The following is a 24,004-nucleotide window of genomic DNA, read 5'->3' on the forward strand; positions in this document are numbered from 1 at the left end:
ACAGTGACACATCGTAGTTATAGCTCAATGCTACAGTACTTTCCATAGAAACAGCAACACCTAGTGGTTATAGCTCAATGCTACAGTAATTTCCATAGAAACAGTGACACCTAGTGGTTATAGCTCAATGCTACAGTACTTTCCATAGAAACAGTGACACATCGTAGTTATAGCTCAATTCTACAGTACTTTCCATAGAAACAGTGACACCTAGTGGTTATAGCTCAATGCTACAGTACTTTCCATAGAAACAGCGACACCTAGTGGTTATAGCTCAATGCTACAGTACTTTCCATAGAAATGGCAACACCTAGTGATTATAGCTCATAACTGCAGTACTTTCCATAGAAACAGTGACACATCGTAGTTATAGCTCAATGCTACAGTACTTTCCATAGAAACAGCAACACCTAGTGGTTATAGCTCAGTGCTACAGTGCTTTCCGTAGAAATGGCAACACCTAGTGGTTATAGTTCAATACTGTAGTATTTTCCATAGAAAAACCGACACCTAGTGGTTACAGTTAAGTACTGCAGTACTTGCATTAAAATTGGCAACACCTAGTGGTTATAGCTCAGTGCTACAATGCTTTCCATAGAAACAGTGACACCTAGTGGTTATAGCTCAATGCTACAATACTTTCCATAGAAAAAGCAACACCTAGTGGTTATAGCGCAGCGCTACAATACTTTCCATAGAAACTGCGACACCCAGTGGTTATAGTTCAGTACTGCAGTACTTTCCATAGAAATATCGACACCTAGTGGTTATAGCTCAGTACTACAGTGCTTTCCATAGAAATGGCAACATCTAGTGGTTATAGCTCAGTACTACAGTGGTTTACGTAGAAATGGCAACATCAGTACTACAGTGCTTTCCGTAGAAACGGCAACACCTAGTGGTTATAGATCAGTACTACAGTGCTTTCCATAGAAACGGCAACACCTACTGCTTATAGATCAGTACTACAGTGCTTTCCATAGAAATGGCAACATCTAGTGGTTTTAGTTCAGTACTACAGTGCTTTCCGTAGAAACGGCAACACCTAGTGGTTATAGATCAGTACTACAGTGCTTTCCATAGAAATGCCAACATCTAGTGGTTATAGATCAGTACTACAGTGCTTTCCGTAGAAATTGCAACATTTAGTGGTTATAGTTCAGTACTACAGTGATTTCCGTAGAAACGGCAACACCTAGTGGTTATAGATCAGTACTACAGTGCTTTCCATAGAAACGGCAACACCTAGTGGTTATAGATCAGTACTACAGTGCTTTCCATAGAAATGGCAACACCTAGTGGTTATAGATCAGTACTACAGTGCTTTCCATAGAAATGGCAACACCTACTGCTTATAGATCAGTACTACAGTGCTTTCCATAGAAACGGCAACACTTAGTGGTTATAGTTCAGTACTACAGTGCTTTCCGTAGAAACGGCAACACCTAGTGGTTATACTTTAGTACTGCAGTACTTTCCATAGAAATGGCAACATCTAGTGGTTATACTTTAGTACTGCAGTACTATCCATAGAAACAGTGACACATAGTGGTTATAGCGCAGAGCTACAGTACTTTCCATAGAAATGGCAACACCCATTGGTTATAGCTCAATGCTACAGTAATTTCCATAGAAAAAGCGACACCTAGTGGTCATAGTTAAGTACTGCAGAACTTTATAGAAATGGGAACACCTAGTTGTTACAGTTCAGTACTACAGTGCTTTCCATAAAAATGGCAACAACTAGTGGTTATAGTTCAATACTGCAGTACTATCCATAGAAAAAGTGACACACCTAGTGGTTATAGTTCATAACTACAGTACTTTCCATAGAAACGGCACCACCTAATGGTTATAGTTCAGTACTACAATACTTTCCATAGAAACAGTGACACCTAGTGATTATAGCTCAGTGCTACAGTACTTTCCATAGAAAAAGCAACACCTAGTGGTTATAGTTCAGTACTGCAGTACTTTCCATAGAAACAGTGACACCTAGTAGTTATAGTTCAGTACTTTCAATTGGTTGCTGAAAACATCGACACCTACAGGTCAAAGTGTAGTACTGCAGTTCTTTTGACTTGTCCCAGAAGATATTTTAAATATTTTCAACACAGAATCATTTTTTAGTCATTTTATTACATCTTAGGAAAGGGGAACAACATAAGAAAAAAAATTTAAAAAAAAATACAAGAACAATGAAAGATGGCAGATGATGTTCATTCTATCGCCATTGCAACAAGTAATTCTACGGTTGGTGGAATATTGCTTTGAATTTCATGAAAATTCCACGGGAAAAACCTGAAACATAAGCTTTAACCACAGCCTTTGAGATGAAGACTGGTATAGGGCGTGCGACTGCTGCCAACCTTCTATACCGCCAGCACGTGTCTGTACAGCTAGAGTTGTCAGGGAACACTGACTATCAACCAGTCTTTCCATTGGTTGGCAGCCAGCACGCCTCTAATAACAAGGCTTTCCATTGGTTGTCATCCACCACGCCTCCACTAACCAGGCTTTCCACTGGTTGCCATCCACCACAAACACACCAATCAGTCTGTCTATTCGCTCGTTGGCAGCACGCCTCTATTAAGCAGTCATTGAAATGGTCAGTAGGCGGCACATTCCCTGCCAAGCAGTATGGTTTGGGGTCTGAATTGGGCGACAGTCAGGATCGGCATTGGGTCCTCCTCGTATGTTATAGGCTGGATTTTATTTTGGGAGAGATAAGTGGACTAACTGTTTGTAGGCCACCCAGTAAAGCAGGTAAAGACAGAGGATGCATTTGGTCCTGGATCCAGAGTCTCCATCTTGGAAACTTTTTGCCATCACATTGCACTTTTTCCTGTAGGTGGGAACAGGAGTTTTCATTTTCGTCATGGTCGCTGCTTGAATTAAAGAAAAAAAAAAATCAAAGTCCTTTCCAGTGTGGATCCATTGTTAAAGCAGCATGGGTGCTCCCACCTAACCAGTACAAACAGTAGCAGTCAAGGTCCTCCATCCAGCAGGGGGCGGTAAGTCTCTAGTAGGTCACTGACCCGCTGCTGTCTTGTGCACTTGTGAACAGTATGTTTGCCTTGGAGTTTATGAAGTAGGTAGCTCCGAAAGACAAAAGAAGGACGGCGATGCCCACGATCAGAGTTATCACCTGCGAGCAAAGAGAAAAGCGCATGAGCACAGGCAGGAAGGGTCAGGATTACGTCACATGCCTGTAACGATGGGGGGGGGGTTCTGTGCAAGTGTAGAGAGCAGACTCCGGAGCCAGTAGTTCACCTCCTTATCTGCCACGGTCAATATCTGACAGCAGGACCCGAGTGGTTAATTCTCCCATGACGTGACTACACAGGCGCCGACTGTGCAGTCATGGCAGCTGTCACAGCTATGGGGGACAGTGTACTGCCATGTTGATGTGTAGTGCAGTCACAAACTAAAACTTCCTGGTGGGAGAATGAGGAGTGGATAAAAAATTAATCAATAAAAATAGCTAATAGAGAAACAAACAAAAATCTGAAAATGTAACCCCTTAACGACCGCCGATATGCCTTTTAACGGCGGCAGTTAGGGGGCCTTATTCCTCATGAGGGTGGCGTTTAGGGTTATGGTTGTGGCAAGGGTTGGGATTAGGGTTAGGTGTAGAGTTGCTGTTAGGGCTAGGATAGTGTTGGAGTTAGAATTGGAGGTTTCCCTGTTTAGCACATCAGGGGGGTCTCCAAACGCGACATGGTGCCTCCATTGATTCCAGCCAATTTTGTGTTCAAAAAGTCAAACGGTGCTCCCTCCCTTGTGAGCCCCGATGTGTGCCCAAACAGTGGCTTTCCCCCACATACGGGGTATCGGCGTACTCAGGAGAAAGTGCATGACAAATTTTGTGGTCCATTTTCTCCTGATACCCTTGTGAGAATAAAGTTTGGGTCTAAAGTAACTTTTTTCACAAAAAATTAAAATGTTAATTTTTTCCTTCCACAATGCTTTAGTTCTTGTTAATAAACTTCTTGAATGTGATTTTGTGCACCTTGTGGGATGTAGTTTTTAGAATGGAGTCACTTTTGGGTATTTTCTGTTATATTGACCCCCCCCCCCCCAAACTCACTTCAAATGTGAGGTGGTCCCTAAAAAAGGCTTTGTAAATTTTGTTGTAAAGATGAGATATCGCTGGTCAAGTTTTAACCCTTATAACTTCCTCAACAAAAACAAATTATGTTTCCAAAATTGTGCTGATGTAGAGTAGGCATGTGGGAAATGTAACTTAATAACTATTTTGTGTGACATACAGTAGCTCTCTGATTTAAGGGCATAAAAATTTAAAAATTTCAAAATTTGCGCCAAATTACCGTTTTTTCGGAAATAAACGCAAATCATATCAAAGAAATTTTACCACTAACATGAATTACAATACATCACGAAAAAAAACAATCTCAATCTTCTTAGTGGAATCCGTTTAAGCGTTCCAGAGTTATAACCTCATAATGCGAAAAAATTGGCCTGGTCATTAAAGGGAACCTGTCACCCCCCCAGGCGTTTTTAAGTAAAAGAACCACCTTCAGCAGCACTAAGGCTGCATTCTGTGAATGTGGCTCTTATGTTTCTTATCCCTAGGAACGCTGAAATAAAGACTTATAAATTGTCCGCCATACCTCGATTGTGCCATGAAGATATGTTTTCTCCCCTGTGTCAACTGCCTCGCAGCCGTTCATCTCCCTCTTGCCTATGTGTGTCGCCTCCTCTGTTCCTCGTTACATGACCGGCGCCTGCACTCTGCAAACATTTCTCTTGCATGTGCCGTGCGCGCTGCCCGTGAACTTACATTAGGTGATGATGTAATGATATCGCGCCTGCATGTAGCGAAGGCCCCAGATCCCGCCCTGCAGTGTGTTATGATGTATTCACACTGCGGGGCTGGGAATCTGGCGCCTGCGCAGTGAGGTTCTCTGCGCCTGTCCCCATCTCCCTCCTCCTCTTTCCTCCACCGTAATACGTCGGCACTCGGCAGCGTCTTAGTGAGCTGAAATGCTGACGTATTATGGTAGAGGAAAGAGGAGGAGAGAGATGGGGACAGGCGCAGAGATCCTCACTGCGCAGGCGCCAAATTCCCAGCCCTGCAGTCTGAATACATCATAACACACTGCAGGGCGGGATCTGGGGCCTTCGCTACATGCAGGCGCGATATCATTACATCATCACCTAATGTAAGTTCACGGGCAGCGCGCACGGCACATGCAAGAGAAATGTTTGCAGAGTGCAGGCGCCGGTCATGTAACGAGGAACAGAGGAGGCGACACACATAGGCAAGAGGGAGATGAACGGCTGCGAGGCAGTTGACACAGGGGGAGAAAACATATCTTCATGGCACAATCGAGGTATGGCGGACAATTTATAAAAGTCTTTATTTCAGCGTTCCTAGGGATAAGAAACATAAGAGCCACATTCACAGAATGCAGCCTTAGTGCTGCTGAAGGTGGTTCTTTTACTTAAAAAGGCCCTGAGGGGGTGACAGGTTTCCTTTAAGGTCAAAATTGGCTGTGTCACTAAGGGGTTAATATCACTTTTCCCATGCCGGAAAATAAAAATTGGCAAGAATATTTGTTATAGTGATGGTCCAGAAAAGTCTGATCTTTAAAAATCAGAAAAAAAAACCTCAAAATTGACTTTTTTGGGTCACCATGTCCTCCAAATAAAAGAATGTGGAGATACAAAAAAAAATAAATTAGGAAAAAAATTTAAAAAAAATGTACATTTGTATATACCCCAAAATGGAATAAAAACTACAGCTCACCCTGAAAAAAACCCTCACACAGTTTATCAAACAAAATTAGGGGGTCTCAGAAAATGGGAATACCACATTTTTATAAAATGCAAAAAAAAGGAAGAAAAAAAATAGTAGAAAAACTATACAAGTGTCATTTTTACTGCACACAGGGCTCCATTAAAAAAAATGCATTTTTTCCACCATTTCACCACCACCTGGAGTTATTTTTTTTTTTGTTTTTCAGTACATTATATGAATGGCATCATTCAAAACTACAACTCGTTTCGCAAAACATGAGCCCTTGCATGGCGATGTGGACAGAAAAACAAAAAGTTATGGCTCCAGGCGAGCAGAGGAAAAATACAGTCCCCCCAAGGTGTAGTAAGCCTGGGGCTCCTGCTTGGTGGCACCCACCTCCAGCTCGTGACTGGGCACGAGGAATATGCGGGCCCGGATCTCCTTCCAGCGGCTTTCCGTCCAGGTGGAGTACTCTGTGGAGTCCCACTCATTCAGCTCAAAGGCGGGAGACTCGGCCAGATAGCTATGGAGGGTGGTCCGCACACAGTACGGTGCCCGGGTCGTCGAGTTATCATTCAATGGACCCTGCACCCATAAATATTCATAAAGCTAAAAAGAAAAAAAAACATGAAAAATTAAATTGATAAAATCCTAATATTTAAAGTTGGTGATGGAAACAGTCAGCAGGCAGGTCATCAGGGTCCATAAGATAGAGGGCCTTTAGTTTTTCATAGCTGATTATCTATTGTAGCATACATTATAAATGCTAGGAATGCTGAGAGATTTCAGCTCTGACGCCTGCAAAATTGTGATTGCAGGTCTGCTACAGACTTGCCTTAGGATCTGCAGCCTTGTCCGGGCTCTGACATTGCTCCTTCGTGTAGTTCACCACTTGTCCCGTGAGATTGGCAAGAACGGAGATGAGGAAGCTGGTTGGTGGGTTTGGGGACTGGGTCCTCCCGATCACAGAGGCCGTCACGTAATACTGAGCAGGTTTTTCTTCTAGAAATACAATCAGCATCAGTATTACACCACGTTTTGCCATCTGACATTTCTTGCTAGTTTTCTACTATTTTTTTTTTTTTTTTTTTTTTAAGATTTGACGCAATTTTCAGATGCCAATTACTTGCATGGAGACGAGATGCCATGATGTCTCCCATATGCATGACACGCAGAAATATGACATTCATGCTTGCCAGTCTCTATCATGTACATGATCAAATGCAGCAGATGCATGGAGGATTTACATAGCAGCACTGAGCAGTGTAGCTATGCATCCAGCTCTGAGGTCACTTACAAAAATGCAGCAGCGACATATGACTAGTATCCTGCAAATTTCACACGCTTCCCACCAATGCAGCCTTTCACGTTTTTTCGGTTGTTTATGACTCCAGTGAAAGTTAGCTGATATGGTCTATGCCATACACTGCACACAGAGAGCAGGGATTCTACTTGCACGTCTCTATGCAACCGAAGATCAGAAGCAGCAGCATGGAGGTCATTATACAACTGTACTGAGCTGTGTAGCTGTTAATCCAGCACAGGGTTGAGGTAAACACGAGAGAGCAGCTGCACAGATTTGTGTGTGTCTGTGCCCCTCTCTCTCCTTCCCACTCCATAGACTTCTATGGGTGGGGTGTAACCTGATCCCTCAGTGAGAGGATATTGCTTGGAGAAGCAGACCAGCCTTACCCAGGTTTCCTTTCCAGTCAGACTTAATGATGGACTGAAACCAACTATTGTTAGACATCACCAGGAAGCCGTACAACATCCGTGTCACCTGAAACAAAGCAGAAAATTATATAAGCCCCTAAATGCTGTTTATTGTCACATTCTCCAGTCACAACCAAAGCTGCCTGAAAAATTCAGTTGATTGCCCCTGAAAATCAGAGATTTAGCTCCTCCCTGTTGGCAAACATATGACCCAGCAGCTGAGTGCGGGACTCTATAGCACTCATGTCAGCTCTTACCGCAGGACACCAGTAGAAATCTGAAGGCAGCTTTAGAGGTGAACGGAGAAGAAGAGTTAAGTAGAGTAGACAGATGTCAGACAGGAGCTTCTTACCGACGTCACGTCTGCCTGGATGTCAGCGGCGTGGTGACCTCCTGCCTGCTGGTACAAGGTCCTGGCCAGCAACGTGGCCACCTCCGAGAGAGACTGCAAAACCGAAAGCATTTATAGTCACAGCCTATACGTAGGCACCGTCAACACTTACAAGGGGGGTTGGAGGGACTGACACCAGGAAGGGGGTGCCACAGATCTAGCTGGGAGGAAGAGTGACCTCAGGAAAGGGGTGAAGCTGAGACTTAGCTGGGAGTGTGTGTGTGGGGGACTGACCACAGCAAAGGGGTCACCACTGACACCTAGCTGAAGGTGGGGGGAATAATTGTGACCCCAGGAAAGGGGGCGCCGCTGAGACCTATTCGGGAGTGGGGGAATAACTGTGACCCCAGGAACGGGATGTCGCCGAGACCTAGCCGGGAGTGAGGGGGGGGAATAACTGTGATCCCAGGAAAGGGGGTACCGCTGAGACCTAGCCAGGAGTGGGGGTGAGTAACTATGAAAAAACTATGGGAGAGCATCGTAGATACCTAGCCAAGGGGGAGGAAGACTCTGACACTGGGAGGGGAGAGCGTCATAGATATCTAGCCAGGAGGAAAGACTCTGATCCTGGGAGGGGAGAGCACTGTAGAGACCTAGCCAGGGGGAGGAAGACTCTGTCCCTGGGAACGACGAGCTACCGAGACCTAGCCAGGGGTGGGGGGGTTGGGGGGGGGACTCTGACCCTGGGAACAACAAGCTACTGAGAACTAGCCAGAGGGGAGGACGACTCTGACCCTGGGTGGGAAGAGAGCTGCAGAGACCTAGCTAGGGGGGAGGAGGACTCTGACTCTGGGAGGGTAGAGCGCCATAGAGACCCAGTCAAGGCGAAGGAAGACTCTGACCCTGGGAGGGGAGAGCACTGTAGAGACCTAGCCAGGACGAAGGAGGACTCTGACCCTGGGAGGGGAGAGCGCTGTAGAGGCCTAGTTTGGAGAAGGCAGAGATCTTGTGTGAGTGACCCTGGGAAGGGTTGCTGCTAACACTTAGTTGGGGAGGAGAAGTGTAAAGTGCTAGAATGGGGGCCGCCATGTCATAGTCGGGGAAGGTGGGGGGTTAATTTCTGAAAAGTACCAGTGAGATCTAGTAAGGGGGATGAAACAACTGACCTCAAGAATGAGCAGGAACTGGGGTTGGGAATGAACCCGGCTGCATTAAAGGGAATCTGTCACCCCTTTTTTGAGATATCATATAATGATATCATTCAATTGTGTGTCACATAAGGATTCTCTTAGTACTTTTGCTTCCCCCTGACCCAGAACCTTTCATGCATAAATACCTTTTTTATATCGGTTCAGATGTATGTAAACTGACGCTGTCCGGTCCGCTGGGCGGGGCTTATACAACTGCTCCCCCCTCCCTGTCTTGCTCTATGCATTTCTTCTTGTGTAGAGCAAGACAGGGAAGGGGGAGCAGTTGAATAAGCCCCGCCCAGCGGACCGGACCTTGGCAGTTTACGTACATCTGAACCGATATAAAAAAGGTATTTATGCATGAAAGGTGCGGGGTCAGGGGGAAGCAAAAGTACTAAGAGAATCCTTATGTGACACACAATTGAATGATATCATTATATGATATCTCAAAAAAGGGGTGATAGATTCCCTTTAAGGGTGTGTCAAGCCCTAAGTGGTCGGCTGGAGGGAATGTGCCCCCCAGAATGAGGCACCCAGATCTGGTCTTGTAGAGGATCAGGGGAGGGGGAGCACCTCTGAGGACACCATAAATTATTCTTGGGTAGGAACATATTCAGGGGGTCTGTCCAGCAGCATGTACGAGGACACACGTGGAGCCTCCTCCTGTCATAGCGAGGTACCTGTGCAGCCTCTGTGACGTAGTTCAGAGCCTCCTCCTTGGAGAGTCCGCTGGGATAGTTCATGTTGATGCTGGTGGCAGTGTCGTACATACTGTTATAGTACCTATGGGGGGAGAGGACGGAGAGAAGCCATTGTCAGCTAGGACATCTTGTACAGCTGCACGCTGCCTCCTGATGGATGAAAATAGCTAACAGCCTGGAGTCATCTATAGTGGACGCAAGCATGTCAGTGGCCATTTCTGCATAGCTTCAACCAAAAAACCTAAATATGGGGGCAGCGCCGGTCTTACTTGTTGCGGTACGAGCTTCTGTGGTCAGTCAGCACTACTCCCGGGATAGTTCGGACTCTCAGGAACCGCTGGAAGGACGCTGGCGGAAGGGGCTGGGACTGGTCAGTTTCTTGCATGGTGACATTGGTGTTAACACTGGAGTTTTTCAGTAACTGGATCAGCTGCTCCACCTGGATGAGGAACATACGTTACAATGAATGCTATTCCATTACCCCACATCTAGGGAGAGCCAAACGGCAGAAGCAGGGCGGAAGCCAGCAGGCATCACTCGGGCGCCCACCTCAGTGTTCACAGACTCGTTAATCCGAGAAATGGGGTCAGTGTGGATCCACAAAGCAGAATCACTCCTCAGCGCCACCTGGTGTACAAAGGCAGAAATGCAGATAAAAATGTAACCGAAGTCTGCAGCGCTCCTGTCATACTGAGCACACTGGCCAATCTAAAAAAGCAGTGCTGCACTGTAAAGCATGAAGGACATACATAATGTACAGTTCTGTGTATTACCTGACTGAGCTCCACAAAGGAGTGAATGTTGTTCAGACGGATAGGAAATTTTCCTTTCTCCATGTCATACACCATCCGGGAGCTGCCAATGTAATCAAACACTTCCTGCAAACATAACATAACCCGAGATCATATGAACGTCTCTCCGACAGGGTAGAACTAAATATTCCAGCATGCCATGCAACAGCAACCCCCTGTGCACAGAGCGCAAACAACAGTGTTCCAACTGATCAATAGAATTCGAGAACTTCAGTGTAGACTGACAAAGAAACCATCTTACTCCCTGGAAGAAGGCAAACATGATGTTCCTGGGCAATGACTGGGAGTCGGCCACTTTGTGGATTGCCTCTGCGGCTGCCAGCTGGGTCACCAGGGCGGACACTGTGCTCTCTGCTGACGGTGCCAGGTTCCAGAAGAACGACCGTCCGTCCAGCTGGTGAAGAAGTCACAACATTTATTGAGATTTATTGTTGCAGTGGCTAACGAAATTCTAAATTTTATCGAAAAATAAAATGGCTTGTGCTAAGAATTTCTGACACCTGGAATTTTTTTTATGTTTTCATAGTTGAGCCTTGCGAGGGTTTTTTACTTTAATTCTTTTGCCAAGGCGAGTTGTAGACTTTATTGATAACTTTTTTGTATACTAATTACATTTTAATCACATTTTAGTACATGGGGTTTTTCTTTCAGGAGAGTAAAATAAAAAATAAAATTGTCAAAATCGGGAGTTTGGTTCTTTTATACATACATAAAAAAAAATTTTACCTACAAAATTAAAAATAAAATAACTAAAAAAATTCTAATACAGATTTAAAAAAATAAAATTCTAATACACATATACAGTGGCATGTAAAAGTCTGGGCACCCCCTGGTCAAAATTACTGCTATTGTGAACAGGCCTAAAGTTACAGATCACACGTTTCCTTTGTATTTTAGGAAAAAAATTAAAAATTTTATTCATCTTTTACATTTTAAAAATAACAAAAAGGAAAATGGGCCAATGCAAAAGTTCCCCCCCCCCCCGCATGGCTAGTTCCTAGTAGCGCCTCTTTTGAGAGTAACACAGCTTGTTAATGCTTTTTGTATTCAGACAGGAGTCTTTAATTTCTTGTTTGGGGGATTTTCATCCATTCCTCCTTGGAGAATTCGTCCAGTTCTGTGAGATTCCTGGGTCGTCTTGCATCCTCTGCTATTTTGAGGTCTAGCCACAGATTTTCAATGGTGCTCAGATCAGGGGACTGTGAGGGCCATTGTAAAACCTTCATCTTGCGCCTTTAGAATTCGCTTATTGTGGGTTTTGATGTATTTAGAATCATTATCCATTTGTAGAAGCCATCCTCTTTTCAGCTTCAGCTTTTTTTACAGATAGTGTTATGTTTGCATCAAGAATTAGTTGAAATTTCATTGAATCCATTCTTCCCTCCACCCATGAAATGTTCCCTGTGCCATTTGCTGCAACACAACCCCAAAGCATGATTGATCCATCCCCATGCAATGGTTGGCGGGATGTTCTTTTCCTGAAATTCTGGCCCTTTTTCTTCACACATACCTGTGATCGTCGTGACCAGAGTTCTATTTTATTAGTCAACAGGACTTGTTTCCAAAGTGCTTAAGGCTTGTTTCAATGTTCTTTTGCATACTTCTGACGCTGAATTTAATGGTGGGACGCAGGAGCGGTTTCCTTCAGATGACACTTCCAGAAGGCCATATTTGTGCAGGTGTCCTAGACAGGAGAACAATGTACCACAACTCCAGAGTCTGCTAAATATTTCTTAAGGTCTTTTGCAGTCAAGTGGTGGATTTGATTTGCCCCTCTAGCAATCCTAAGAGCAGCTTTCACAGACATTTTGCTTGGTCTTTCAGACCTTATCTTGACCTCCACTGTTCCTGGTAACGGCCATTTCTTAATTACATTTCAAACTGAGAAAAGGGCAACTTGAAAAAACACTTTTCTATCTTCTTATAGGCGTCTCCTGCTTTAAGGGCCGCCACCATTTTCAGAGTGTTGGGCAGCTATTTACAAGAACTCATGAATGCTGTTTCTTTGGCACAGGGTTAGAGGAGGCCGGGATTTTATAAAGCTGTGAAATTTGCATCACCTGGCCTTTCCTAGCAATGATAGTGAACAAGCAGTAACCCTAACAGGCTAATTAAGCTTTGAAACCTTGGCCAGTTATCTGAGCACACAAAGCTTCAAGGGTGCACAAAGTTTTGCATCAGTCCATTTTTCTTTTTGGAATTTTAAAAAGAAAAAAATGAGTATATAGATTTTTTTTTGCCAACAATACAAAGGAAATGTGTCATCTGTAACATTAGGCCTTCATTCCATCTTCAACTTGCCTAACTGTTCACAATAACAGTAATTTCGAGCAGAGGTGCCAAAACTTTTACATGCCACTGTGTATAATGCATATTTCAATATTGTTTAACCATTATATTTTTAAAATATATTTGGAAAAAAAAAAAATCAGAAACAGTACACCATCTCAAGTGGAAAAAGATGTTGTTTAGTAACCCATCATGTGACGTTTCGGCTCCATGTGTGAGCCTTTTTCAAGTTGCAGATTGTGTGCTGCTTTCGATTTTTTCTAAATAAAATAAGGACTAGTATATAACTGGGAGGCTCTGCACCCAATTTTTGCTAGAAAGGTGCTGATATACATACACATGCGCTCACACATTATTTATGTTTTTTTCATCTAAATTTTTATTTTTTAACTTCTTTTGTATATATTCACTTAAACCTTTACATGTACAGTGGGTACGGAAAGTATTCAAGACCCCTTTAAATTTTTCACTCTGTTTCATTGCATCCATTTAGTAAATTCAAAAAAGTTTATTTTTTTCCCATTAATGTACACTCTGCACCCCATCTTCACTGGAAAAAAAAAACCTGAAATGTAGAAATTTTTGCAAATTTATTAAAAAAGAAAAACTGAAATATCATATGGTATATGACCCATTGCTCAGTATTGAGTAGAAGCACCCTATTGAGCTAGTACAGCCATGAGTCTTCTTGGGAATGATGCAACAAGTTTTTCACACCTGGATTTGGGGATCCTCTGCCATTCTTCCTTGCAGATCCTCTCCAGTTCCGTCAGGTTGGATGGTGATTGTTGGTGGACAGCCATTTTCAGGTCTCCCCAGAAATGCTCAATTGGGTTTAGGTCAGGGCTCTGGCTGGGCCAGTCAAGAATGGACACGGAGTTGTTCTGAAGCTACTCCTTTACTTTAGCTGCGTGCTTATGGTCATTGTCTTGTTGGAAGGTGAACCTTTGGCCAAGTCTGAGGTCCAGAGCACTCTGGATGAGGTTTTTATCCAGGATATCTCTGTACTTAGCCACATTCATGTTTCCTTCAATTGCAACCAGTCGTCCTGTCCCTGCAGCTGAAAAACACCCTCATAGCATGATGCTGCCACCACCCTGTTTCACTGTTGGGATTGTATTGGACAGGTGATGAGCAGTGTCTGGTTTTCTCCACACATATCGCTTAGAAATATCACCAAAAAGTTCTATCTTCATCTCATCAGACCAGAGAAGCTTATTTCTCATAGTCTGGGAGTCCTTCATATGTTGTTTAGAAAATTATGCGGGCTTTCATATGTCTTGCACTGAGGAGAGGCTTCCGTTGGGCCACTCTGCAATAAAGGCCCGACTGGTGGGGGGCTGCAGTGATAGTTGACTTTGTGGAACTTTCTCCCATCTCCATACTGCATCTGTGGAGCTCAGCCACAATGATCTTGGGGTTCTTCTTTACCTCTCTCACCAAGGTTCTTCTCCCACGATTGCTCAGTTTGGCTGGACAGCCAGGTCTAGGAAGACTTCTGGTCGTCCCAAACTTCTTCCATTTAAGGATTATGGAGGCCACTGTACTCTTAGGAACCTTGAGTACTGCAGAAAATCTTTTGTAACCTTGGCCAGTTCCATTGACCTCATGATTCTCATTTGTTCTGACATGCACTGTGAGCAGTGAGGTCTTATATAGACAGGTGTGTGCCTTTACAAGTCAAGTCCTATCAGTTTAATTAAACACAGCTGGACTCCAATGAAGGAGTAGAACCATCTCAAGGAGGATCACAAGGAAATGGACAGAATGTGACTTAAATATGAGTGTCTGAGTAAAGGATCTGAATTCTTATGACCATGTGATATTTCAGTTTTTCTTTAATATATTTGCAAAAATTTCTACATTTCTGGGGTTTTTTCCAGTCAAGATGGGGTGCAGAGTGTACATTAATGAGAAAAAAAACGAGCTTTTTAGAATTTACCAAATGGCTGCAATGAAACAAAGAGTGAAAATTTTAAAGAGGTCTGAATACTTTCCGTACCCACTGTATATATGATATTTATAGATGTATTTGATTTACCGTAGTTTGAATTTACATCTTTACCTTTTTTCATATATATTTTATACTAGCTGAAGAGCTCGGCATTGGCCGGGCACAGTAACTAACTGTGGTTAGTTATAACAAATTAAAATGATTATCCTCCATCCCATAGGCCCGTGCCCATATACCCATCATACATATCCTCCATCCCACAGTCCCATGCCCATATACCATCACACATCCTCCATCCCATAGTCCAGTGCCCATATACCCATCATACATCCTCCATCCCATAGTCCCGTGCCCATATACCCATCATACATATCCTCCATCCCACAGTCCCATGCCCATATACCATCACACATCCTCCATCCCATAGTCCAGTGCCCATATACCCATCATACATCCTCCATCCCATAGTCCCGTGCCCATATACCCAACACACATCCTCCATCCCATAGTCCAGTGCCCATATACCCATCACACATCCTCCATCCCATAGTCCTGAGCTGGGTGGCGCTGAGCAGGGAGTTTCTGGAGATGTGCTGTTATATAACCTAACAGTGTGGCTCTATGTGCGGCTGCTGATGTTGCGATTTTTAACGCTGGTATCAATAGAGCGTGGCAGTAATAGAGGAGGGGGTGATTTACTTCTGTCAAGTGCTCTCTGCTCCTTTCTGGGGGGTAGACAAAGGCTGGGAGCTTATGTTCCCAGGGACGCTAGATTTCTCCCACCCGATCAGTGTCTGCTGAGGTGTTGTGGGAAAACTGTTGCTCATAGCAACCAATCACAGCTCAGCTGTCATCTTTTAAACAGCTCTGGTGTAATGAAAGATGCTTAGTGATTGGTTGCTATGGGCAACACAGGCAAATGTAACCTGTTGTGGGTGTGTGTGTGTGTGTGTGTGTGTGTGTGTGTGTGTGTGTGTGTGTGTGTGTGTGTGTGTGTGTCCACCGTCGCAGCTACAGCCACAAAATTTGGCACAGTCACACGTCTGGACCCCGAGAGTGTCCTAAGCTATGTTGTGAGGCGAAATTTTAACCCCGCGCGTTCCAATTCACCAATTTTGCCCATATCTACATAATGGGGAAAAAGTGTGTGTGTGTATCAAGCCCCGCCCCTCATTATGATGTTATAATGGTTGCCATGGTGACGCTGATGTCATCATAGGTTGCAAGCCCCGCCGCTCATTATGATTTCATAATGGTTGACTATGGAATGGAGGATGTGTGATGGGTATATGGGCACTGGACTATGGGAAGGAGGATATGTATGACCGGTATATGGGCACGGGCCTATGGGATGGTGGATATGTATGATGGGTATATGGGCATGGGACTATGGGATGGAGGATATGTATGACAGGTATATGGGCACGGGATCATGGGATGGAAGATGTGTGATGGGTTTATGGGCACTGGACTATGGGATGGAGGATATGTATGACGGGTATATGGGCACGGGACTATGGGATGGAGAATATGTATGACGGGTATATGGGCACGGGACTATGGGATGGAGGATATGTATGACAGGTATATGGGCACGGGACTATGGAATGGAGGATGTGTGATGGGTATATGGGCATGGGACTATGGGATGGAGGATGTGTGATGGGTATATGGGCACGGGACTCTGGGATGGCGGATATGTATGACAGGTATATGGGCACGGGACTATGGGATGGCGGATATGTATGATGGGTATATGGGCACGGGCCTATGGGATGGCGAATATGTATGATGGGTATATGGGCACGGACCTATGAGATGGCGAATATGTATGATGGGTATATGGGCATAGGACTATGAGAAGAAGGATGTGTGGTGGGTATATGGATACTCGACTATGGGATGGCGAATATGTATGATGGCTATATGGGCACGGGCCTATGGGATGGCGAATATGTATGATGGGTATATGGGCACGGGCCTATGGGATGGTGGATATGTATGATGGGTATATGGGCATGGGACTATGGGATGGAGGATATGTATGACAGGTATATGGGCACGGGATCATGGGATGGAAGATGTGTGATGGGTTTATGGGCACTGGACTATGGGATGGAGGATATGTATGACGGGTATATGGGCACGGGACTATGGGATGGAGAATATGTATGACGGGTATATGGGCACGGGACTATGGGATGGAGGATATGTATGACAGGTATATGGGCACGGGACTATGGAATGGAGGATGTGTGATGGGTATATGGGCATGGGACTATGGGATGGAGGATGTGTGATGGGTATATGGGCACGGGACTCTGGGATGGCGGATATGTATGACAGGTATATGGGCACGGGACTATGGGATGGCGGATATGTATGATGGGTATATGGGCACGGGCCTATGGGATGGCGAATATGTATGATGGGTATATGGGCACGGACCTATGAGATGGCGAATATGTATGATGGGTATATGGGCATAGGACTATGAGAAGAAGGATGTGTGGTGGGTATATGGATACTCGACTATGGGATGGCGAATATGTATGATGGCTATATGGGCACGGGCCTATGGGATGGCGAATATGTATGATGGGTATATGGGCACGGGACTATGGGATGGAGGATGTGTGATGGGTATATGGGCACTCGACTATGGGATGGAGGATATGTATGATGGGTATATGGGCACGGGCCTATGGGATGATGGGTATATGGGCACGGGACTATGGGATGGAGGATAATTATAATTTGCTATAACTAACCACAGTTTGTTACTATGCCCGGGCAGCGCCGGGCTCTTCAGCTAGCCTAATATATAAAGCTCAATGTGTGTATGTGGTGTATGTCCGGGATAGGCATCCGCACTGTCGCAGCTACAGCCACAAAATTTGGCACAGTCACACGTCTGGACCCCGAGAGTGTCCAAAGCTATGTTGTGAGGCAAAATCTTAACCCTGCGCGTTCCAATTCACCAAACAATTTTGCCCCTATCTACATAAGGGGGAAAAAAGTGCGCGCGCATCAAGCCCCGCCCCTCATTATGATGTCACAATGGTTGCCATGGCGACGCCGATTCATCATAGGCTGCAATGGGGACGTTTATGTCATAACGGTTGCCATGGTGATGATGATGTCATAATGGGTATATGGGCACGGGACTATGGGATGGAGGATATGTATGACGGGTATATGGGCACGGGACTATGGGATGGCGGATATGTATGATGGGTATATGGGCACGGGACTATGGGATGGAGGATAATTATAATTTGTTATAACTAACCACAGTTAGTTACTATGCCAGGGCAGCGCCGGGCTCTTCAGCTAGTATGAAATATATATATACAGTATATTAGATATCTATTTTATATATATATATATATATATTAGATATTTATTATGTATATATTAGATATTTATTATATACATATATTAGATATTTATTATATGGGACTTTGCGTGTGGAGTAAGTGTGGCTATGTGAAGTGGGCGTGGCTTTATACACATACATACACACATATACTCAATTTGATATATATATATATATATATATATATTTAACCTCTCTCTGGTGTATATATACATATCTTCTATTTCTTTACTTTTTTCTTTTGGGGTGGGGGGGGGGTTCAGATGAACCTTCAATCGTTTCATTTGTACTTCATACTGCAATTTGTCAGTATAGCTGCATATGGAGAAGATGATGACTATTGGGGGGATAAAGGAGGTTTCCACCTTGTTCAACCCAAAGAGTGAGGCTGTCCGGAGAGTATGAGGCGCCCTAACGTTTCCAATAATGACCGCCATGGTGGCAGGACATAAATCGTAAGTTGGGGAGGGTAGCCCTGCCCCTAGTGCACTCACCCTGGCAGCCGATATGACCACCTGATCGCCGGGCGGTATGGGTTCCGAGATGTTTACCGGCTTCACAGTGCTCCAGACATTGTAATCAGTAAGAGTATCACACACAGCTTCTAAAAGACAGTGTTGAAGTCAGTACTGGAGACTACACTGTTACACTTCATTATACCAGGGCACCCGGGGCACACTGACCAGGGTTAATGCTGAAGGACATCTGGATTGAATTGCGCCTCATACACGTGACGGTGCTGGTAACGGCGTGCATCGGAGAGATTAGCTGCATGGCGCAAAGCGGGTACTGGGGAGAAGTGTTGTTACCAGGAATGTTGTGCTTCATGTAACACTGGAGAGAGAAAAAAGGGCGAGGAGGACTGTTATGAGAATATGAACCATTTTCCAGAACTTTCTGATGCATCTTCTGGGACACAGACGCTGCCCCCCCCCCCATTAGGTTTGTACCGTACACACAAGCTGCAGCATCCAACTCCCCTCCTTCTCTCCCTGCCAGCACTGTGTAATTCTATCTCACTCTTTCCCCCCTCCCTCGGGAATGTGTTTGTGAGCAGCTCACTCAGCTCTGTGCAAGAGCGCATGGTTTTGGAAATCTCTTTGTTCCTGCAAACTTGAATATAATAGCACCGATTATTCATATACGCAACAAACCTATATTTTTGGAATCTACATCCTTTAAGCTATTCTCCACAGTGCTTTGCGACTTCCACGCTCACCAGAAACTGAGAAAAGGGGAAATGCCTCACCGTAATACATAGAGATACCATGTTTAGACTTAAATGAATGCTAATTTTGTCCGAAAACCTATAATACTTCTGTCATCTTGCTGTGAGCCCCGTAGCCAGAGTTATGGCCCTTATGAGGTTTTAGTAACTTTTGAAAAGGGGAATGCATTCTATAGCTCAGCCCACCCTGTGAAGTCATCCGGGGAGGAAGACCCTTAGTTTTGGGCAAAGGTATAAAGCTCAGAGGCCCAGACAAAGGGTGTTTATTTGCCCGGGGTGCCAGATAGGAATCAGCTGTGCTGATGAGCCATTTTCCCTCGGGGAAGGCGCCCTTCCCCCTCTCTCCTACATGGCGTGCCATTGACTGAGAACTGTAAGTTTCCCTTTTAATCCCTTTTTATTTGTAATTGCCTGAATATATTGTAATTGTCTCGTTTGTAATATCTTTTTATATTTTTGTAAACACTGCCTAAAACTATGAAAATTTACTAGCTTTGTTTTCCTTGCTCTAAACGTATCATAACGTCCTCTGGGTTAAATTTACGCTACTGTTGGGTTGGCTTTTAACTTGATATTGATTTTAATATTAGAACTAGGAGCTGGTGGCAGCAAAGTGTGTCCTGGGCTATTTGGGGAAACTCTGCCAGGGACGGACGGAGGTTTTACATGTGTATTTCCTGTCTGGGACTGGGGATATACATACCGCCCTCCCTGCAGAGTGCCCAATAGCCAGTACACCGCAAGGCAGCCTTTCTGGTGACTACTTATCCTAGATGTAGTTCCCAAACTGACCTGATGGTAAGGCAGGCTCCAGAGAGCTGCAAGTTCCAAAACAGGAACTGAAGGTGAGATCGTAAAAGAGGATCCCTGACAAGGACGGAGGAGAAGTATGAGAATCCGAGGAAGGAGTGACCTACCAACCTGCTTAATGACCTCCGTCTCATTTTCATCCTGCAGGAGGAAGATGGGAAACTGGAAATCTTCATAGGACATCCCACTACCCAGAGGATTCCACAGCGTCCCATTACAGTGCGAGTACTGGGAGCCGTGCTCACTCCAGTACAGTCCTGAGGAGAACGACAGGATTATACTAGTCATATACTCGTACATAGAAGCAGTATTATAGTAGTTATATTCTTGTACATAGGGAGAAGTATTATAGTAGTTATATTCTTGTACATAGGGAGCAGTATTATAGTAGTTATATTCCTGTACATAGGGGGCAGCATGCATATGTTACAGGCAGAACAAACTCACCAAATCCATCATTAGGACACTGAAGGTCCATGGAGAAGCCTTCAGGTGGGGGTGGTTTGGAGTATATTACCGCTACTCCAGATATTCTAGAGCTCTCCTTAAATTTCAGCAGAATGTCCCTAATTGGGATGAGACTTTCATCAATATGTGGTAAACCCAACACTTTGTCATTCTATACATTATTTTTTTTTGGACATTGAAAACCTTTATTAATTGTTTCTTACTTGGTGAACAGGTTGCCCTCCAGGAGCACCATGTACGGAGGTGTAGGACCGGTCTCCAGTACCCAGGGCAAGTCTTCTTCCCTTTCCACAACATGTATCACACCCGTGTCACCATTTCTAGAAGCTGAAAGACAACAACAACTTAAAGGACAATACAGAAAACTTCAACTATATAGAGTAGTTATCCTTCCTCAGAACCAATGTTAGCTATAGATACAATTGATGGTGATGCACTTCCCACTTAGTTTGTCGGGAAAGTTGGCAGCATAATCCAAAGTATTAGCTATCACTCCATTCCATGAAGATGCATGGGCAAAACACGTCATAAGCTCATATGGAATAATATATCTATTACTGTGCTAATAGACAATAATGCAGAGTAGAGGACCGCTAGAGACACGTAGCGACTAGCCCACAGTAAGCCGGACAGCTTACACATACATTTAGAAGCTTATTTTTGCCTTCTTTTTCTAATCGGACATTTCCAGGAATTTTTAGTATAAACAGAGTACCCTCCAACTCAAAGTCCCCCCCAATAATAAAGAGCGCCATCCAACCAATTGTTTGTAACCTAGACTTTCTCCATTGACCGGCGCCCAAGGCGAGAGAGAGAGACGGGAAGAGTGGCGAGTGAGGCAAGGGGAGAGAGACAAGGCAAGCGGCGCCCTTGGCGACAGAAAGAGAGCCCGCCCCTGGCCTCTAACTTTCTTGTGGCCTCTGTAGAAAGCAATAACCTCCCAAGGCCCCGTAGAACTAGGACTCACACTGGCATCCGATCTGGTGGGTGGCATTCAGGAGCCGGACACAGGGGGCCGTGCTGTTCAGAGTGACGTAAATCTTCCTCTCCACTGAATTCCCACCACATAAAGCTGAAAAACAAAAACCACAAGAAAGCATATGAAGCCAAAGAATAAGGAAGATCTATTGGGGGATCTGAGGAGAGGGGGCCCGATGCTAAGTGGGGGGAAGACAGAATACCCGCAGCACAGGAGGGGGGCACAGACGTCCCGCCACAAAAGAGAGAGGGGAGCACAGACGTCCCGCCGCACAGGAGGGGGGGGGTGTCCACAGAGGACCCGCCGCACAGGAGGGGGGGGTCCACAGAGGACCCGTCGCACAGGAGGGGGGGGTCCACAGAGGACCCGTCGCACAGGAGGGGGGGGATCACAGTGGACCCGTAGCACAGGAGGGGGGGGGGACACGACAGGGGACCCGTCGCACAGGAGGGGGGGGGGGACGACAGGGGACCCGTCGCAGAGGAGGGGGGGGGACGACAGGGGACCCGTCGCAGAGGAGGGGGGGGGAGACGACAGGGGACCCGTCGCAGAGGAGGGGGGGACCACAGAGGACCCGGCGCACAGGAGGGGGGGACCACAGAGGACCCGGCGCACAGGAGGGGGGGACCACAGAGGACCCGGCGCACAGGAGGGGGGGACCACAGAGGACCCGGCGCACAGGAGGGGGGGACCACAGAGGACCCGGCGCACAGGAGGGGGGGACCACAGAGGACCCGGCGCACAGGAGGGGGGGACCACAGAGGACCCGGCGCACAGGAGGGGGGGACCACAGAGGACCCGGCGCACAGGAGGGGGGGACCACAGAGGACCCGGCGCACAGGAGGGGGGGACCACAGAGGACCCGGCGCACAGGAGGGGGGGACCACAGAGGACCCGGCGCACAGGAGGGGGGGACCACAGAGGACCCGGCGCACAGGAGGGGGGGACCACAGAGGACCCGGCGCACAGGAGGGGGGGACCACAGAGGACCCGGCGCACAGGAGGGGGGGACCACAGAGGACCCGGCGCACAGGAGGGGGGGACCACAGAGGACCCGGCGCACAGGAGGGGGGGACCACAGAGGACCCGGCGCACAGGAGGGGGGGACCACAGAGGACCCGGCGCACAGGAGGGGGGGACCACAGAGGACCCGGCGCACAGGAGGGGGGGACCACAGAGGACCCGGCGCACAGGAGGGGGGGACCACAGAGGACCCGGCGCACAGGAGGGGGGGGACCACAGAGGACCCGGCGCACAGGAGGGGGGGACCACAGAGGACCCGGCGCACAGGAGGGGGGGACCACAGAGGACCCGCAGCACAGGAGGGGGGGACCACAGAGGACCCGCAGCACAGGAGGGGGGGACCACAGAGGACCCGCAGCACAGGAGGGGGGGACCACAGAGGACCCGCAGCACAGGAGGGGGGGACCACAGAGGACCCGCAGCACAGGAGGGGGACCACAGAGGACCCGCAGCACAGGAGGGGGGGGATCACAGAGGACCCGCAGCACAGGAGGGGGGGGGATCACAGAGGACCCGCAGCACAGGAGGGGGGGGATCACAGAGGACCCGCAGCACAGGAAGGGGGGGATCACAGAGGACCAGCAGCACAGGAAGGGGGGGATCACAGAGGACCAGCAGCACAGGAAGGGGGGGATCACAGAGGACCCGCAGCACAGGAAGGGGGGGATCACAGAGGACTTGCAGCACAGGAGGGGGGATCACGGAGGACTTGCAGCACAGGAGGGGGGATCACGGAGGACTTGCAGCACAGGAGGGGGGATGACAGAGGACTTGCAGCACAGGAGGGGGGATGACAGAGGACTTGCAGCACAGGAGGGGGGGATCACAGAGGACCCGCAGCACAGGAAGGGGGGATGATGGAGGACCCGCAGCACAGGAGGGGGGGGATCACGGAGGACTTGCAGCACAGGAGGGGGGTATGATGGAGGACCCGCAGCACAGGAGGGGAGTATGATGGAGGACCCGCAGCACAGGAGGGGGGGGATCACGGAGGACTTGCAGCACAGGAGGGGGGTATGATGGAGGACCCGCAGCACAGGAGGGGGGGATCACGGAGGACTTGCAGCACAGGAGGGGGGATGACAGAGGGCGCACATACCATTGTCAGGCTGCACATACACACAGTGATCGGCAGGTTCCAGCGGGCTGGAGGAAGCCCTTCCATACATCACCTCTCACCTGCCAGCAGCACCAGGGTCGCTCCAAGACTCCTCCATCTTGGCATAAATCCCCCCGTCTCTCCAGCAGCCGCCATGTTTACTAGTCATTAATCGCTTCCGCCTATCACTTCCTAGCCGGAAGTCGGCAGGCGCGGCCATGGTGACGAAAGTGTGCGACTTCCGCGATAGCCGACGTCCCTTCC

General features: G+C 46.8%; 1 protein-coding gene across 2 annotated transcripts; it reads right to left on the bottom strand.

The window, feature by feature from the left end:
* Positions 1-2,119: 2,119 nt before the first annotated feature.
* Positions 2,120-23,976, bottom strand: NCSTN (nicastrin). Of its 2 annotated transcripts, none has more exons than XM_073567187.1 (17): positions 23,821-23,976; positions 21,607-21,711; positions 20,843-20,966; positions 20,619-20,737; positions 20,283-20,428; positions 18,817-18,967; positions 18,628-18,734; positions 10,753-10,905; positions 10,473-10,577; positions 10,249-10,326; positions 9,969-10,138; positions 9,679-9,781; positions 7,830-7,922; positions 7,457-7,544; positions 6,600-6,766; positions 6,161-6,373; positions 2,120-3,148 (listed from the first exon to the last, which is right to left on the bottom strand). In XM_073567187.1, the coding sequence occupies exons 1-17, from the start codon at positions 23,894-23,896 to the stop codon at positions 3,023-3,025; spliced, it is 2,124 nt and encodes a 707-aa protein (XP_073423288.1). In that variant the 5' UTR covers positions 23,897-23,976; the 3' UTR covers positions 2,120-3,022. The 2 variants fall into 2 exon arrangements, with proteins under 2 accessions (XP_073423288.1, XP_073423287.1); XM_073567186.1 differs by having other exon boundaries at positions 18,628-18,737.
* Between the last annotated feature and the right edge of the window lie 28 nt (positions 23,977-24,004).

The sequence above is a fragment of the Dendrobates tinctorius genome, unplaced genomic scaffold (genome assembly GCF_039654945.1).
Source record: "Dendrobates tinctorius isolate UK_male_01 unplaced genomic scaffold, ASM3965494v1 ptg000019l, whole genome shotgun sequence".
Taxonomy (NCBI): Eukaryota; Metazoa; Chordata; class Amphibia; order Anura; family Dendrobatidae; genus Dendrobates; species Dendrobates tinctorius.